This window comes from Melanotaenia boesemani, chromosome 5 (assembly GCF_017639745.1).
Source record: "Melanotaenia boesemani isolate fMelBoe1 chromosome 5, fMelBoe1.pri, whole genome shotgun sequence".
Classification (NCBI taxonomy): domain Eukaryota; kingdom Metazoa; phylum Chordata; class Actinopteri; order Atheriniformes; family Melanotaeniidae; genus Melanotaenia; species Melanotaenia boesemani.
The window spans coordinates 25,164,086-25,182,586 of record NC_055686.1 but is presented as its reverse complement, the minus strand read 5'-3'; the positions used below and the strand labels follow the sequence as shown (position 1 = coordinate 25,182,586).

General features: G+C 37.9%; 1 protein-coding gene and 1 long non-coding RNA gene across 2 annotated transcripts in view; one reads left to right on the top strand and one right to left on the bottom strand.

Moving 5' to 3' along the window:
- Nucleotides 1-13,163, bottom strand: part of LOC121640116 — a 19,952-nt gene extending 6,789 nt beyond the window's left edge. Inside the window, exon 1 of the long non-coding RNA XR_006010370.1 lies at nucleotides 13,046-13,163. This is a non-coding gene — a long non-coding RNA (uncharacterized LOC121640116). The remainder of the gene's footprint in view (nucleotides 1-13,045) is intronic.
- LOC121639980 (titin-like) overlaps nucleotides 1-18,501 on the top strand; it is a 618,411-nt gene that overhangs the window by 501,825 nt on the left and 98,085 nt on the right. The window contains exon 21 of the mRNA XM_041985600.1: nucleotides 14,946-15,011. Within this exon, the coding sequence (XP_041841534.1) occupies nucleotides 14,946-15,011 (66 nt within the window). The remainder of the gene's footprint in view (nucleotides 1-14,945; nucleotides 15,012-18,501) is intronic.

Sequence of the window (18,501 nt, the reverse complement as noted above, 5' to 3'; positions counted from 1 at the left end):
CTCTGAACTTTAACTCTGCTTTGTGCCCCTGGTCCTCCGGCTGGGACTTAGTGCATTTTTCAGCCTGCTGGGACTTAGTGCATTTTTCAGCCTGCTGGCACTTAGTGCATTTTTCAGCCGGGTGCATCTACAACCCCCTGGTCCTCCGGCTGGGACTTTGTGCATTTTTCTGCCGGGTGCCTCTACAACCCCCTGGTCCTCCGGCTGGCACTCGGTGCATTTTTCATCCGCCTGGGACTTGGTGCATTTTTCAGCAGACATCCAGCAGGCACCCAGCCTCTGGCGGAAATCCAGGCACCAAGTCACACTCCTCCACAGCCAGGCTGCTGCAGCTGGAGGCCCGCATGACCTCCAGCAGACATCCAGCCTGCTGGGGGACCACCAGGGCCCCGGTGACACACCACCACACCCAGCCTGCTGCAGCTGGAGGCCCGCCTGACCCCCAGTAGGCAACAGGCCTCTGGGGGACATCCAGGCACCAAGTCACACTCCTCCACAGCCAGCCTGCTGCAGCTGGAGGCCCGCATGACCTCCAGCAGACATCCAGCAGGCACCCAGCCTCTGGTGGACATCCAGGCATCAAGTCACACACCACCACACCCAGCCTGCTGCAGCTGGAGGCCCGCATGACCTCCAGCAGACATCCAGCAGGCAACAGGCCTCTGGGGGACATCCAGGCACCAAGTCACACACCAGTTTTTTTCTACACCAGCTTGATAAATAAGGCCCCTGGTCTTGTCTAACATCTTCTGTGTTTTTACTTTGGAGAGTCCACCCCCTTGTATGTTTTGTCACCCCCTTGATTCATTGTCACATCTGCTCCTCATTTAGTTGATTGTCCTCAGTGCACATATAACCTGTGGTTTCTTTTGTTCATTGCCAGATTCTTGGCGTTGTTTCCCCAGTGTCATCTTTGTTACTTGTTTGTATTAGTCTGTTTCTTAGCTTTGGTTTTTCACGTAGTGATGGTCAGACGAAACCTCATGAAACACTGAAGCTTTCCATCAAACTGGCTTAAAAAATGGCTCAATTCTCAAAGCTTTGTGCACTCAAAGCACTGATGTAATGTATGACATGTACTGCATTTTGTGTCAGTTAGGGCTGGGAGATACTGCAAATTTTGGTATTGATCCAAAACCAAGTAAATCCAGGGCAAGTATTGCCAACGCTGTTACAGACACCTCCTTGTTGTGCTAACAAGTTATCCAAAAACATTTGTTTTTGGCGTGACACTAGTTTTCGGGCTTTTAATATATGGGTCAGCAATGCAAATCCTTTATCCACAGAAGCTGTTAGATTTTACAGATCTTTAGCTAAAGCATTCATTTCATGGAACTGTAGTATTAAGCCTTTGAGAAACATTTCACCCCCACTTAAGCGGCAAGTACAAGTAACTCCTCCTGCACACCCAAACCGTTTACGTAGCACAACTGAATCCCTGCCCAGAAGGTGCCAAAAGGGTAACATTATACCTGGAACCATTCAACTTTAATTCAACTAAATCAACAACCCATACATAAGGGTTGGCAGGGGGACTATCAGGTGGTATAATGAATGGACTTGCCTGCCTCCCTCTGCATAGAACTTCCTGCTCATCACATGTTACTGGAACAGTGATGGTACATTTCGCATATGATTCAAGGCTTTTATCTTCAGTTTCATTACACTATCTCTCAACACCCATAGGAGCTTCTGTCTGCAGTGCCACCTACCTTGCTGACATTCCTCCATTTGAGATGGTTCTGTTCAGCTCACTGGAAAAGAATATTGGCTGGTGGATGGCATGATTGGACATGTCAGTCATCCATGGGAAATATTTAACTCATGCTGTCACTTTAGCAAAACTAGTAGTTTATCCTGGTGTAAGTGTTACTGCACAGAGGACGGATAATGTTTCCTCTACACTTACAAATGTGGGTCTCTGTATTAAACTGGAAGGTGTAGCATGTGGCATAATTGAACACATATAACAGCTGCTGCTTGTAGCCTCTCTGCCTATTTTATGTGCTCTTAATATACCCACAAATACTATATCCATATTTTGACCAATCACAATCTTCTACATAAATATGCCAACGTTCAGCCAATCATATAGTGTGACGTTGTCAACAGTTGTCAAGCAATGTCCTCTGCCTCTGTTCTGCTTTGAGTTATGCATCAGATATAGAGTTGTATCTCTTGATAAAGCTTGCACAGACAGTTCTTCCTGTAGTTCACACTCCCCCAGTCTCTGTTATAAGTCCCTGCAGTGCTCTTTACATTTTTCTTTGTCTTATAAAAAAAAATTCTGCATGTTTAGCATACTCCATTAAATCATCTACACCTCCAGTTCCGAAAGCACCATATACTTGGTGAGATAGGAGCTAATGTGTGGCAGAGCTCCATTCAAGAACACATTTTTAGCTGCTGTTAATAAGGAACCACATGGATCAGGGGGGTCTGGTCTAACTAGTCCACTATTAATGCAAAATATTCTTGTTAGTCTCTTCATGTAGTCTATTGCTGCTTTATCATCTTTCTAGGTGCATTTATTGATATTAGTTCAGTCAGCCGTCTCTGATATTTTGTTCTTATTCTTTCAAATAAGGCATGTCTCCTCTGGTTCAAAGTGACATCATCCATCATCATTATAATCATACAACAGGTTCCAGTCCCCAGACACAGCATGCCACTGTGGACCCAAAAACATCTCAACACTCTTTCAAGATCAACACTATTCAACCTGAAACTCTGTTGCAGTCCTTTCACATAATCTATGCAACATCTTCCCAGGGTTTTGGAATTCCCTGAGTTGCCTGCATTATATCAGCATCGGTCCAAACATACATGTGTCTTTGACCCACATCACCTGGGTTTGGATTTGGAACAGGAATCAAAGGATATCTTGCTCAAACTCTCACACAGGAATCTCCTGAAGTCCAAGCTCCAGGACCATGAAATGCTGAACATGGTTGAGGCTCTGCTGTGGGACCTAAAACTAGTTGGACATTCTAATTCTGGTGCTATTGACCATTACCATGGGGTGTTCTTACTCCTGCCACAGCATTTATGTCCTTGTGATCTTTGTTGGAGAAAACCTTAAAAATGCACAAGTAATAAAGAACAGGTACTTCTTCCCACAGTATTAAAATAGGCAGGTACTAATTTCCCACTTTCCTAATTAATAAGGTACTGTTCCACACATTTTCTTTCTACCTTTCTCTTTAGGGTCTTCTCCTGCGTGTTCTTTGATGGATCAAAATATGACAGACTACTTCTCTCAGTTAACTAATTTATTAATTACAATTGATATGAGAAATGTGCAAATACAGAATTCTGGATTCGTATTGTCTGTCCCCTGGACTAATACAATATGGAGTCTGCTGCTGTTACAGTCAGAACTCCCTCTAACTGATCCTGGAATCCTTATATAGGGGTCTGAATATACACAGTTTTGCTGACTCATGCTGGAGTTGCAGAAGTCTGATGGGGTGCAATCACAGGTCGATCTCATGCAGATGTCGACCCCCCTCCTTGTGACACCCATCCATTTGGTGGCTTCTTTTGTTCTGGAAAACAGGGACAAAGAAAACACACACAAACAAACAAGGTATCTCCTCTGAACTCCGGTCGACCCAGAAATCTCCCTTAAGGGTAACATTCCATGCTGTTTTATTGGCAACACAGTGTTAAGCACACTATCAGTAAGTATATGAGCTTAAAGATAAGAGATAGTCAATATGATTAATAGAGAAAAAATATAAATGAAAATACGTAGCACACTTAAATAATTCCTTGATGAGTATCTCTATAAATTTCTTTACATCTTCCAGAACGATTGCTGGTGCAGCAGTCTGCAAATCCAGTGCTTCTCTCTTCTTTTTATTAGGGTCCGAGCCATACGAAGTATTGTTCCTGAAATGTTTATTTTTCTAAGCTCTTCGAGGCCAAATTTGACCCCCTAAAAACCCATGAAAAGTTCTGAAATTTGGCATACACATCAAGCCTGGCGTAACTCGAGATATTATAAGGTCTGCATGTTTTTCAATGCAAAATTGGCTCAACAGCGCCACCTAGACACCCAAAAAATCCCCAAATGAATGGGGTCCCAAACGTCTACTTCGACGTAGGAAGACAAAACTTGGCACACACGTGTAACACCCAGAGTCGAGCAAAAAAGTCAATTGAAGACTTGTTACCATGACAACGGGGTGCCCGCCATCTTGGCGTGTATGTCCACTTTTTTCCCATTTTTTGCACTTTACACACATCGTATTTGAACGAACTAGTCTGAGGGGATTCGTGCGATTGACTCCAAACTTGGTGGGGACCTTCCTGACAAGCTAGGGACCAAACGCTATTCAAATCTTTCTAATAGCAGAAAGCGTGTTGCCGTGACAACAGACGGAAAAAGGCCTTCTCGCCATGAAACACGGTTTGCTCATATCTCCATAGGAATACATGGGAACTGCACCTAACTTGACAGGATTCATACAGGTTGGGTCCTTAACGCATTACACCACCTGTTGTCATGGCAACATATTAGCATCGGGTGGCGGGGTCCAGGAGGCTCGGACCCGATGGATGCTGCTTGCGGCTTTAATTAATTTTATTCTTTTTATGCCCTCTTCTTTACCTTTGACAACCATCAATCAATCTTTCACTTCAATCAAATCCCATTTCTTTCCTTCACATTCTCACCACATTTCTTCTCTAATTCATCCACCAATTTCTTGACATCCATCCACATTCCGATTCCCATTAAACTTAAACTTTTTCTTTCACTTTTAACATCACCTCATCTTTGCAGAATCTCTGCTAAACATAAACTTCAAATCCCTTTCCAACACCAAACAGCTGCCTTGTCCCATGGTGACAACGGTTTCTTTTCAAGGTTCCCTGAACCCTCTTAAATATTTCCAGACTATTAAACTTGTCCCAGACACACTTAAATTCCTACGCAAATTTAGGTAAGAATTCCTCCACAATTTTTTTCCCTGAGATTTAGAAAATTCAGCTATTCGACATATATCAAGTCATGGTTTGGACTAATTGGCTCCCGTTACTTTCCAAAGGTTGGTGCGTTCTGGCCCCTCTTGATGCAGTTAATTCAGACTGGGGGTCTGTATAGTAAGGAGGTCCTGGACCTCCCCTGTGAACGGTGCAGGGTGAGCTCTGCCTCTTCTGCCTCTCCTGTTGTCAATCATGATGGCTTTTAGTGATCAGCTGATCGGCTTTTCTCTCTTGTTGCGTTTGTTCATCATTCAGCTAAGAGGAAGGAAACTAGCAGTTTTACTCAAAAGTATTGTTTTTGGACGCATGTGCTAAAGTACCGAGCTACATTTATAGGCGCATTCCGACAGAGAAGTTCTAAGAACGCAGTTCTAATAACTGTCCTAGTTCTAAGAACGGCTCTTCTCCAGGGGAACTGTTTCATGTTGCATTCTCACATGAGTTGGGGGCGGTAGTGGGACCGATGTGACGCATACGTCTGCGACAGTGGCGTGTGACTTTAGCGCCACATAACAACAAAACAAAACCCGCTAAAAACAAAACAACACGGCAAGCTAATATGGAGAACGAAGAGATCGTAGTGTTCATGCTCTGCTTGATGGAGATGTTACTGATGGACTATAAAATCAGGCGTCTCACGTCGAGGCTGGAAGGCTCCTGAAAGTCAGAAGATGAAAAATGGCAGGAGATCCGCCGCAGACAAAGGAGACGACGTGCAAGTTTAACTTATTAAACATGCGCCGATTGTATACGTGTCTTATGAGTAAATATTTCAGACGGTGGGTTTATTGTAACTCGTGTTCTGCGTTTCAGACGTTGCTGCAGCTCATTGAACTCCTCACCGTCCGGCTGGTCCGGAGCAAAGCTGATAACTAGTGAGAAAAGGTTGTTCTCAATTTTACCGATGAGCAGTGGACAGAGAATTTCTGTATGTCCAGGGAGACATTTCAGTACATATGTGGCCGCCTGAAGCTGCACTGGAGAGGATGGACACAACCACCTGCTGCAGATACTGAAGGAGATGGAGAACAGCCTGGATGCTTTACCTCCTGCCTTCCAGCTAATCACAACACACCTCTTCATAATAAGCATCATGTTCTGGAAGTTCGACAGACAGAACATACATGTATACATGATGTACACATTTAAAGAGAAAATGTTCCAAAGAAAATGCATCATTTCATTTTTTTTTTTTGTGTGTGTGTTTTGTGCAAAATAAAGATCTCATCATCTGCTATTAAGCTTTGTGTGTTTTATGTAATCGTCAGTAGAAGGTGAAGGAGTAATCCGTCACTGAAGGGTTGGTTGTGACTGAGTTATGGTTTAGAATTATGAGGACATAGTCACACAGATTTAGCGTAGATGAAGGTAAAAATATAAAAGGGTGGTGAAATGTTTACAGGTGTGTAGTTTGTGTCAGATCTTGGTTAAACATGATAAACTTCGTTCTGTGATATGGAGCATATTATAAAGTTGATAAACTAATGTAATTTACACCCAGGGATAAGACTTAAAATGTAGCGACCAAAGATGGATTATTTAACATTTCATAGCTGTGATAAGTTAATAACTACTCAATATTTTTATTAGCTAATATTTTATAGATGTGGCCAAAGCACATCTAACAGACACAAACTGAAAACTTCAGACTCTTTACTAAGTCATTTATTTTTTTATAGTGAATACAGCAGAGCAAAAATAACTATTTACATGTGTGTATATGCTCTGTATATCACACTGGCTTTTTCTGCCGCACGCAGGAGTCATTTGCTGCGGCGTTGACCGAGTAAACATGTCGGTGGTACAAGCTGTCCAATTTACTGTTTTTTTCGGTTCGTCCCGCTCCGGTTGTCGTGGTCCTTAATTTATTTGTAGTCTTGTGTGAGTTTTCTACGTGCGCTGCTTCGCGTTATCCCGCGTTCTCTGACTGAGAGTTGATCGTCAGGAATATTTTTATATTTCGCTGCGAACCTTCAAAACCTCTCTGAAAATCCTCTGTGGCGTAGACGGTCAGAAGAGCTTCGACCTCCTTGTCGGTCCATTTATCGCTTGCTCTGTTGCTGTTTTTGTCCATATGTGTAACCGTGTTTTTTAAATGTGGAGGGGACACAAAATGCGGAAATCTGGCAAGAGGCGTAGCTACCAGTCACGTAACACCTACGTCATGAGGGTTCCTATAGAACCCCGCTCAGACCCTGCCTCGGAGCAGGAGCTAAAATGGTTATAGGAACTGAGGGCTTTGGTCCCTAGTTCCTATATGTCGGAATGCGCGAAAAAACGGCCTGGTTCCTGAAAAGGTTATAGGAACTGCAAAAGGTTCCTACAGTCGGAAAGAGCCTTATCAATCACATGTCAATCAGACCCATGTTACTGAAGCTGAAGAAAGAAACCTGTTGATAACAGCATCCTATCTCAATTAGACATTGTTAGCCTTTATTTCATACAATTTGTCACTATTCATGGTGTTTACTTGTGAAACAGCTGTAAAATCTACTAGTCATCAGACAGCCATGCACACATCTTTGAAGATAGATCAGGTTCAGATATCTAGTGAGAGTTGAACAGTAAAGGAAGCAAGGGATCATCTTCTCCAAATCATTGTTGCTGTGCAGATGTTGGCGACACAGATCTGATTATTTATGGGCCATGAATATGGTGATAGGAATTATGAACAGGCTCTGAGATATAAATCAAAGCAGCTGCCAGGTGGTAGAAAAGGAAAAGGTTGGCACAATAGATACATTTTGTAAAGTTTTGATTTTATGTAATAATGAACTGATTATTACAACTAAAGTGATCATCTAATGTTAAAATGTGAAGAAAAAGCCAAGTGAGCTTTGCGTTTTCTGTTCATACAAAATAGTAAAAATGGACATATTTCAGGCATAATCACAAATGGTAATTAATCATGATTAATTAAATAGTAAATGGTAAATGGACTTGTACTTATATAGCACTTTTCCAGTCAGTTTGACCTCTCAAAGCGCTTTACACTACATATCACATTCACCAATTCACACACACATTCACACCTCGATAGACACATCAGGAGGCAACGTGGGGTTAAGTGTCTGGCCCAAGGACACTTCGACATGTAGTCAGTGGAAGACTGAAATCGATCCACCTATCTACTGGAGAATAAATGCCAACATAATATTTTAACAACATATTTTTGGGAGACTTTTCCAGTAATAACTAATAATAATATTTTCTGCAAATAGTAATAAATATGAGTGAAGTCTGACTATTTGACTTTTATTATGCTGGTTTTTCAAAACAAACCTCAAAATTCATGTGGCAGAGATTAAAATGGCAAAATCTAACTGCAAAACTCTTATTTATTTATTATCCTCATATTTTTGTTTTTTTCTGTAGTTCTTCAACCTGCAGCAGCAAAGCAAAGAGAATCATTGTATGAAACTACTGTTTGTAACTCTGTTATCAAATATCAGACATGTTCAGTATCTTCTGTGTTTATGATGCAACATTTCATTTATCCTCTTTATTTAAGCTCAAGCTGCTCATTTCACATCTTTTAGGCACTTGGTAACATATTAGTTAGTTACACTTTAATGCAGCGTTTCTCAATCCATGCCCTGCATGTTTTAGAGGTTACCCTATGTCAACACACCTGCATGAAATGAATGGATCGTTAACAGGATTTAAAAGAACTTGCAAAGCTCATTAATCTGAATTTGTGTGTTGGAGTAGAAACATGGCCGACATGAGCCATGAGGACCTGGATTGAGAAACACTGCTTTAATGTATGCAGATATGTGAATGCAGCAGAACTGGAAATATGCATCATTATTTAATATGATATGATCAATCCTCCATTTATATTAATTTCACCTGGTTAGAGGTTATGTTTCTTTCTTAAAATGTATTGTTCTATGTTTATCTATATTTATGATAATTTTATTCTTATTTAAAATTAGTTTTAGCAGAAAAAACTGTTTTTATTTAACTTTTTTCATGTGTGCTGGTGTGTAATATTTTTGTAAAATGTGCAAATAAAAAAAGAAGCACATAGTTTTTTAAGGATTAAGATACATTATGAATTCAGATCACTTTGCTCTTTTTAAAGTGTTGGAGCTTTAATAAGTTCCTATTTATAATAGTAATTAAATCAATTGTTTCCATGTGTTGATTTCTTAATTTGTGTTAGCATTAGTTGCCATGGTGATAAATCCTAGTAAGCAGTGAACCAGCATCTTGATGTAAATATCTGAGCTGAGCTTGAAGTTTCATCATTAAATCACGAACACACCAGTTCTACTCTGTAGTTGTACAGGCCCACAGTAAGAACCAAAACTTTTCTTCTGTTTTTTAGCAAAACCTTCAAACTGAAGGAAGTTGTACTTGTATTTTTACATGTCGGTGGATGAACTCACGTTTAGTCATCTCAGGGATAATAAGAACCATCATCTGACTGAGGTAATGAGCATATTGCAAAAGAAAAGAGTTTCATGTTGCAGTCAGGAAACAGTGACAGACAGAAGCTCTTTAGACATCCACAATGTCACATCATGAATCATCATTTTACACATTTACTGAATTATTTATTTTTCTATATTGTGATTTGTGTTTTTCTATATTTTGTGCATGTGGTTGTTATGATGTGGGGTGCCTCCCTTGGCTATTTAATTTTTAAGTTTACTACTATCTATATAAGATCATGTACAAACCTTTAACCCATGAGAGCCCGATGTGACATATTTGTCACAAACAGTTTCTGAGACATTTCAATTCATGGTATAATCTTTGCTTAAAATCCCGTTGAACACAATCTGATACTTGACTTCTGTCCCCTAATAGATACCCAGAAGCAGAAAACCACATTATAATATTTTGAAACTATCACATGGTAATAAATGGTAGATATCCTCCCAAAAAACGTTAATTTTTTCGTTACATTACATTACGTTACCAAATAAAGATCTCATATTAAAAACATTGGACGTTTCTTACCATTTTTTTCATGGATCGGGCCTTTATGGGTTAAATAAGAATCCACCATGTTTCAGGATCAGCAGGACAGGAAGTGTAGACACACACTAAACCATGCTGTGTTTAAAGGAAGGAAGCTTTGTGTTAAAGCAAGTTAACAAAGAGAGAAGTTAGAAAAATCCCACATTTATTATTTACACTACTCATGTTTTAACTTTGGTTTCTCTGCTGGTCTTGACTTCTCTCATGGTTTACTTTCATTTTTCTGTCTTTGTAAAAGGAATTTGTAAGAAGTGTGAGGATTAGTTGAGAGGATGGGACTCATTTTATTCTGTGTGCTGGATTTATTCTGTAAATATGACATGAGGACTTCTTCTGTTTAAATCATGGATATTAAGGAAACTGGATCAGATGAAATTAGATATCAGTCATTTTCACCAGTGTCTGAGAATCTGAATGAAGAATTTGGGTGTTTTGTAGATGGGATTTTGTAATTTAAGTTAAATATCTGAGTTAGAATGTATGTTTTTTTTTTTACCATTATATGTGCTTATGTTGTACTTTAAACAACTCTGGTTGCAAATGTTGATCCTTTGTTCATTTCTGTTGTTTCTACCTGGATTGCAGGGCTGTATACACTCCTCTGCACTGGACACACTCAAGGTGACACACTTTAGTTTTTCAGTTATTTTCTTTGTAAATGAATCTCAGCCTGTTGCCTCACTGTTAGACACAAGCTGACTTTTTTGTGGATTATCAGATAATTTCATATTAATATGAATATGAATACCAGTGCTGTGGTCGTCTGAAGACTTATTCAAAGTGCAGTAATAAGATCTTTTTAAATATTCGGGGTAAGTCCTCTGTTCTTTCAACATGACTAATTTTACTGTGACTAACATTTTTTAAGCTGTACATATGCACATCTTTCTTTACATGAACTTTAAATGTAAGTGTATTTATACATTTTGTTAGGAAATCATGAAACTTGAGGACCAAACATGATTTAAACATACTCTATTGTATATCTTTAGTAAAAGCTTTTCTCTATTAGTGTAAATGTTCCATTAGTGGTAACTGAATGAGCTTTTTTTTCATCATTCATTTTTTTGTGTGTTAATGTTTTTTATTATTTTCAAGTAATCAAATAAATGTTTGGTTTAGTAAAACCACAGATGTAGAAAATGATTTTGTAAATTAAGTATAAAAATTACCATAGTTGATCAGTTTTTTTCTAAATAAGGGTAAAAACCTCAAGTAAGAATATTTTTCTTTCTTGGTGGCTCAAATTAATTCTTATTGTTTCAAAGGATCATTTATATTTAGACAGGAAATTTAATAGTACATCTGTAATTTATTAAGTTCTACAAAGTTACATGGAAAAAGGAAAAACACTGAATCTATCTGAGCTGTAATACTTCATTAATGAAAAGATATTTTATTTACTGATGCAGTTAAATCTCTAACACGTAACATGGGTGTGTAGTAGTAATGTACAGAAACAGATGATACTTCATTTATCTGCTTATTATTATTATATTTAGTTAAATCAAATCCCTGTATATCTGACCTGATACCTAATAGTGTTTCTTTAGGACAGAGTTGGATCTCATGAGCACAATGAAATGTATCTTTAGTTAGTTATTGAAAACTTAACAACAGACAGAAATGATTTCATTTATTTGATGATGAGTTTGTTCTTATAAGTGATTTTATTTAACTGAAATGAATTAATAATATTGCAGAGCTCACTTTGATTCTAATATTTTTCTCTGTGACTGAAACTATATTTAAAACCAAAGTGTTTAGATGTACACAGCTTATCATTTAAAACTTATTGAAAAATGTTCATAAAATCCCAGTTTGATAATCTTGTTGACATGTGAGCTCTGATCTTCAGAACTAAATAAAATATAAACCAAAGGAATATTTGCAATGAGGCATTTTTATATTTTAATGTGTTTTATAGAAATCTCATTACATGTTTGTTTTTCAGATGTTCATCCAGCAGCGTCTCTCACAGTGAAACAGAGTTCAACACTTCACATCTGACTCTGTTTCACTGAACTGTGGAGGAAACTCTGCTGAGTGGAGAGTGATGAGGTTTACAGAAACACATCATCTGTCACGCTGCTCCTCCTGGGGGAGAATGACTGGATCCTCATGTAACATGAACATGAACCACAGTGGAGTTTACTGGTGTGAGTCTGGATCAGGAGAGTTCAGCAACACAGTCAACATCACTGTACAGAGTATGTTATGATGCTTTGTTTTCATTTTTAAGTTTCACTTATCATTAATGTCATTTCCATATAGAAATGGATTTTCAGTGTTTGTCTCGTGATTACATCCTATGATTTTGTGTTTATTATTGCTAGATTAATTCCTTCTGTGTTCAGCAGATTAAATATAAATCCATTCTTTAAATAAACTACTCTCTCTTCCATCACCACAAAGCAGCATCAAACTCTTGACTGTAGGTTTTACTTCATTCACTTCATCTCTTCACAAAACTATAGAACAATAAATATTTCTTCTTCATTCCTGCCTGCTGCTGTCAGGCTTTACAAAACTTCCACCACCACCTGCCCTGGACAGACCACACTCAGAACTAGACTGAACCACTGCCACACCATGTCTAGATCTGTGTAAACATGTATGTGTGTATATATGTATATACAGGACATGTGTATGTTTTTAAATACACATGATCAGATGTCTGTGTTTAATGATAAAGAGTTTATTTACTTCTCTATAAATCAGCTTTTTCTGAATCTCTCTACCAGCTGATCTCTGACTGAACTTAATATCCACTGACTTTTCTTTACAGATGATGATGATGGCGTCATCCTGGTGAGCCCCGTCCATCCTGTGACTGAGGGAGCTTCTGTCAGTCTGAGCTGCAGACTGAGAGAACAAAACACACTTTCCTGTGTTTCTTTCTATCACAATGACAAACTTCTCCAACATGATGGCAGAGAGGAGCTGAACATCTCTGCAGTGTCACAGTCAGACGAAGGTTTCTACAAGTGTCAACATGCAGGAAAGACGTCACAACAGAGCTGGATGTCAGTTACAGGTGAGCAGCATTAAATTATGATACTGTGACAACCCCAGAGCAGGCTGTATTTTGTCCGTCTCTGGGGGCTTTAACTTTTGCTTCCAGCTCTTTCTCCTGTTCTGCCTCCTCCTCTTTCCGCCTCTGTCCTCCTCTTCTCAGGTAGCCATTCTCCTGCTCCAGTCCTCCCGTGTTACCTGGCGGGGGCGTGGCCCGCTTGGGATTAAATACCAAGCCTTTCACACCTGCGGGCTCTCTGCTCGCGCCAGCCTGCTCACCTGCAGCACTCCTTTTCCTTTGTTTGTGCACTCATTAATTTATCCACTTTAGCTTTTCCACAACCAACAGTCCCATACACTACTGATGCTACAGATTATACACATAGGTTACACTGTTAAGCTCCGTTTATTTGCTTTGGTCACTTTTTCTTAATAAATTATACTTTAATTGGCATCCCTTGTTGTCCCGCTTCCTTCTTGTCAAGCTCTCACGAGCCGGGCTTGATTTACTTTGTAAATCATTAGAAACAAAAAGTTTGTTGATGAGTTTTTACTGTAGATCTGGATTTTTTTTTCATTGTGTTCAAGCTTGAAATCACATTTGTTTTTCTGGAAACACTGAGAGAATCATGTTCTAAACCCTTCATATAAATAACATTATTACTTTCTGTTGTGTTTCCAGCTGTGTCCAGACCTGAAAGCTCTTCATTTCCTGTGCTGTTGATGGTTGGATCAGTTATTGGAATCATATTATTGATTTTCCTGCTCTTGTTGTGTCTCTGCAAACGGTCCAAGGGTGAGACCTTTTTTACTCTTTATTAAACCAAATATTCAGAGTTATTCTGATGTTATACAACAAACCAGCAGTAGAACAAAATGACCTACAAAGTCCTTTAACAACTAATGTCTTTTTCACAGATTTATGCTGCATCAGGTCTGTACATCATTCTTTCATTTAACCCCGTCTCCAACATAAATCCTCATTATTTAACTTTTCTGTGTTAAACATTGTGTATTTATGATGTTTTAGGTGGATCCAGTCACAGAGCAGCAGTCAGAGCTCCAGTTCACATCCTGGAGTCAACCAGAATGAAACTAACCAGTACAGCTCTCCTCTCCACGGTCAGGACTTACACTTTTTATTTTACTAACTTTTTATTAACCTTTAAAATCAATGATCTGATTAGAATAAGAATAAACAAATAAATAAAAATTAAAAAGTTCAGAAAACAATATTTTTATAGAATATTCCATGTTTGTTCCAATCATGGAATAACCATTATCTTCTCTTTATTCTCTTTTATTTCCAGTAGATGATGTTTGTCTCTATGAGTCGATCAAACCCACTGAAAGGAAATAAAATGTAAAAATGATGTGATTTCAGAAAACTTGTAACAAGTGACTGATGTGGAATTATGTAATGTTTCAGATGCAGATGAATCCAGAGATGTCACATACTCTCTTATTGAACTGAAACATTTTGGGAGAAAGAGTGAGTTACACCAACACACACACTGTTTAAAGGAGGAAAAACAGCTCTGAAGGTTTTGAGCTTCGTGTGTTTTAGTGGATGAATGTGAGTGTGTTAACAGGGAGGCATCATGAACCAGAGGAGAGTTGTGTTTACTCTGAAGTGAAGACAGGAACTGCAGGTACAGTCAGTCAATCAATATTATTTCTTCTACTTCTACTTTCTTATTACACATGTGTATACACACCTATAACACAGTAACGCTGCTCCATGTAACGTCAACATTAGAGATTTTTTCCTTTTCTTGTTCTTGTTCTAAGTTTTTCTGTTTTCTTTTTCTGCTACTGTTGTTTTGCACTTCATCATCTACACAGTTACTCTGTAAATACTGTCAGTCATTTACATTAAACAATAATAATAATAATGAAGGTTTAGCATTATTGCTGCATGTCTGCTAACATGTATCTGGTTTTAGAGTCCACTCCAGTGTACGCTGACATCAACCATGAGAATAAAGGAAAAGGCAAGAGAAAAAACAAAAGTACGTAAACTCTATGAATTTACCTGCATTTCTTATTTTCCCAAAAGTTTATTTTGGGTCATTCACAGCATGAAATTCATCAAATAATCTTAAAATTGTACCTCTTAAAAATCCTCCTCATTTGACATGTTGCATGTATTAACTAACAGTCTGCAGGTAACTGGTGAAGGACAATAAAACATTTTATACATTATTATTCCTTTTATATAAGGAAATTATATTAAGCCCATTTTAAGTCTTAAAGATGATTTTTCAGGCAAATATGTGACTCAGATAATCTCCGTTCACAGGAAAGTGGAGTCCTGCAGCAGGTGATGCAGCAGTTTATTCTGAGGTCGGATTAGGAGCAGCTCTGGATAACAATGCTGCCATGTAGGCTGCATGCTGTGCTGCTTTATTCAGGAAAACACAAGACTGAAGAAAACTCAGTAACATGCAGACGTCTTAGATAACCTCATTTGTTCTTCTTCTGTGGTTCTTAGTCTGTGAAGAGAAGCGAAGCAGCAAAGAGAATCATTGTATGAAACTGCTGTTTGTAACTCTGTTATCCAAATATCAGACATGTTCAGTAGCTTCTGTTTTTATGATGCAGCATTTTATTTATCCTCTTTATTTAAGCTCAAAGCTCAAGCTGCTCATTGTTTATCATTTAGGCACTTAGTTACATTTTAATGTGTAAATGGAGCAAAAGATAAAAGTAAAATATACTTTGTTATATCTGCATTGTAGCTTTAATTTTTTTAAATATATATTTTTGACAAATTATATGAAATTATACGATTCCATCAATTTTTTTAAACCTGGATGGAGTTTAAATGTTTTAATATACTTTTTCATAATTATTTTTCTGACAACTTCAAACTTTGTCTTAGCAGAAAAATGTAAATAGTTCTTTGTTTTTTACTTTTTACGTGTGTGTCCTTGTGTTTCGTATTTGCAAAATATAATAATAAAAACCAAAAATGAATAATTTGTTCTTTTATTTAAAATATTAAGATACATGATGAGTTCAGATCACTGAGGATTTTAAAGTGTTGCAGCTTTAATAACTTTATTTTATTTCTAATAATGAATTATTTTACTGTATTTGTTCTATGACAGTCACATGACACATATCACACTCCCACCTCTGACTTTTTAATCATTTGTTCTAATTAAGTTCAACATGTGAAGTTTCACGTGTTCAGAATGTTGCTTTGTTTTCTTTTTCCTGCAGTTTAACTCTTCTCACCAAAGATCAGACATTTTTACTTTTGTTGTTCTTCAGATGATCTCAGTGTAAATGGTTTAGATGCCATATGTTTATTTTAAAACGCAGACTGAAGCATTACCATTTAAAAAGGTTCAACTAGTCAAGTTTCATCAGGTTTTATTGTGTGTGTGAAGAACACCCTCGATGAGATTATATGATGAATTAAAAACTTAAATGTGACATGTGGCTTTTGTTTTAGATGTCAGTATGCTGTATGCACAGGTGCACAGGAAAAACAAAAGCAAGTAAAGTCTCCGCCCACCTGCTGCTGCACCTGTTGTAACCTGTACCTGTTGTTCAGCCTTTGTCCAAGACAGATATTCATATTACTGAACAATCACTGCAACATCCAGCTCATTTTTATAATGAAGAACTTGTTTTCTCTTCTGTTTTCAACATGCATTTAAGATTTTAACAGAGAAATTAGTATAAAATTAAGATGTTACTTACAAACTAACTAAACAAACTAACTAAAAATCTCATTATTTACAGGAAAATCAGCTCCTGCAGCTGATGAGACGATTTATTCAGAAGTTACATCCAGAAAAAACTTGGTGATGGAGCAGCAATGATGTAAAATTCATTAATATCACAGAAACAATCCACTCTGTTAGTGGTTAAAAGAAATTAGTTCTCATTACAAAAATCCTACATCACATGTTTTTCTCAGAAATCCATAAAGAGATGTGTATTCACCAGAATTGATAACCAAGAGAAAACATCTATTTTGATAGAAGACTGGATACACAATAACGACACACATTATTCTGTTGTTAATAATAGAATAAGAATAAGAAAACCTTTATTAGTCCCTCAGTGGGGAAACTGCTTTGTTGCATCAGTACAGGTGCTGCTTTCTGCACATCATACTGTTTTTACTCCTGACTGACAAGAACACATGAAGGAAATTATAAACAGTTATAGACTGAGTTCAAGGCATAAAACAAATTAGAAAATATCTTCATATTTGCACAGCTCATCTCTTTAATGACTTGTCCTCACATAATGTTTCAGAAAAAACTAAATATTGGCCATCCTGTTGTACATTCACTAACTGTGAAAACACATAATGCACATTGTATTATACTTCAGTCACTTTATGAGCTCTTCAGAATCATTGCACTGAAACAAAGAAAAAACTGAAGCACATCTTTCACAGTTTGACACATTTTATCTGCTATAAACACACTAGCTCTGAGCTGAATGTGATGCATGAGGTCATTCTTGTACTCACACCTCCTTGTATGTGGTGAAGAACTGGAAAGTTGTCCTGTCAGTTTGTTCTCAGGCCCTAGAAGCCTAATAATGTTTGACACAACAAAACCTTTTATTTAAGAATTTAACATTTATTTATTTAACATAACTTAGTAAACAGCGAGCATGTTCACCGCTAATGTGCTCATATAGATCATGTATGTAGTTGAGCTAACACAGACCTAAAACGCCGAACACCAAACTTGTGGTTTTCTGACATTTTCTCTAAAATCATCAATCAATCAATCATCAACACAGCATGTATTGAGGTAAAAATAAACCCATTTCTTCTTGGTGTTTGCAGTGTGCAAACTAAAATAGTGAAGCATTGTAGTAAGTAAAGAAGTACAAGTAGAAAACTTGGGCATCATGATGTATTTACACCTGATGAGACAGAGAGAGGTTAGTTGAAGATGGAAAGCATTTTCATATCATCCCACTCAATTCCTCTTCCTCCATTTATTTTCTCATCATGATGTTTCAGACAAAAACTGAACGTTCACCATCTTCCTGTATGTTTCATTGTTTCTCTGAAACACATAAAAAAATACATAAATGCATCATTGCACATCTTTCACAGTTTTAGACGTCACTTATCTGTTCTAGTTCTTACTATCACATCTTTTTATGTCTGGTCAGTTTGTCCTGACGTCTCAGAAGCCAAAAACTTTGTGTCACAACAGAGCAGCTGCAGCTTTATGTCAGTTCAGATGCAGATGAACCAACACACACACTGTTTAAAGGAGGAAAAACAGCTCTGAAGGTTTTGAGCTTCGTGTGTTTTAATGGATGAATGTGAGTGTGTTAACAGGGAGGCATCATGAACCAGAGGAGAGTTGTGTTTACTCTGATGTGAAGACAGGAACTGCAGGTACAGTCAGTGTTTGGACTGAAACGTGTCATCATGTCATCATGTCAGCTGCAGAGAATCCAATAATTCTGGACCTGCAGTCAGGTTTAGAATTATTTTATTCTCTGGTAAAG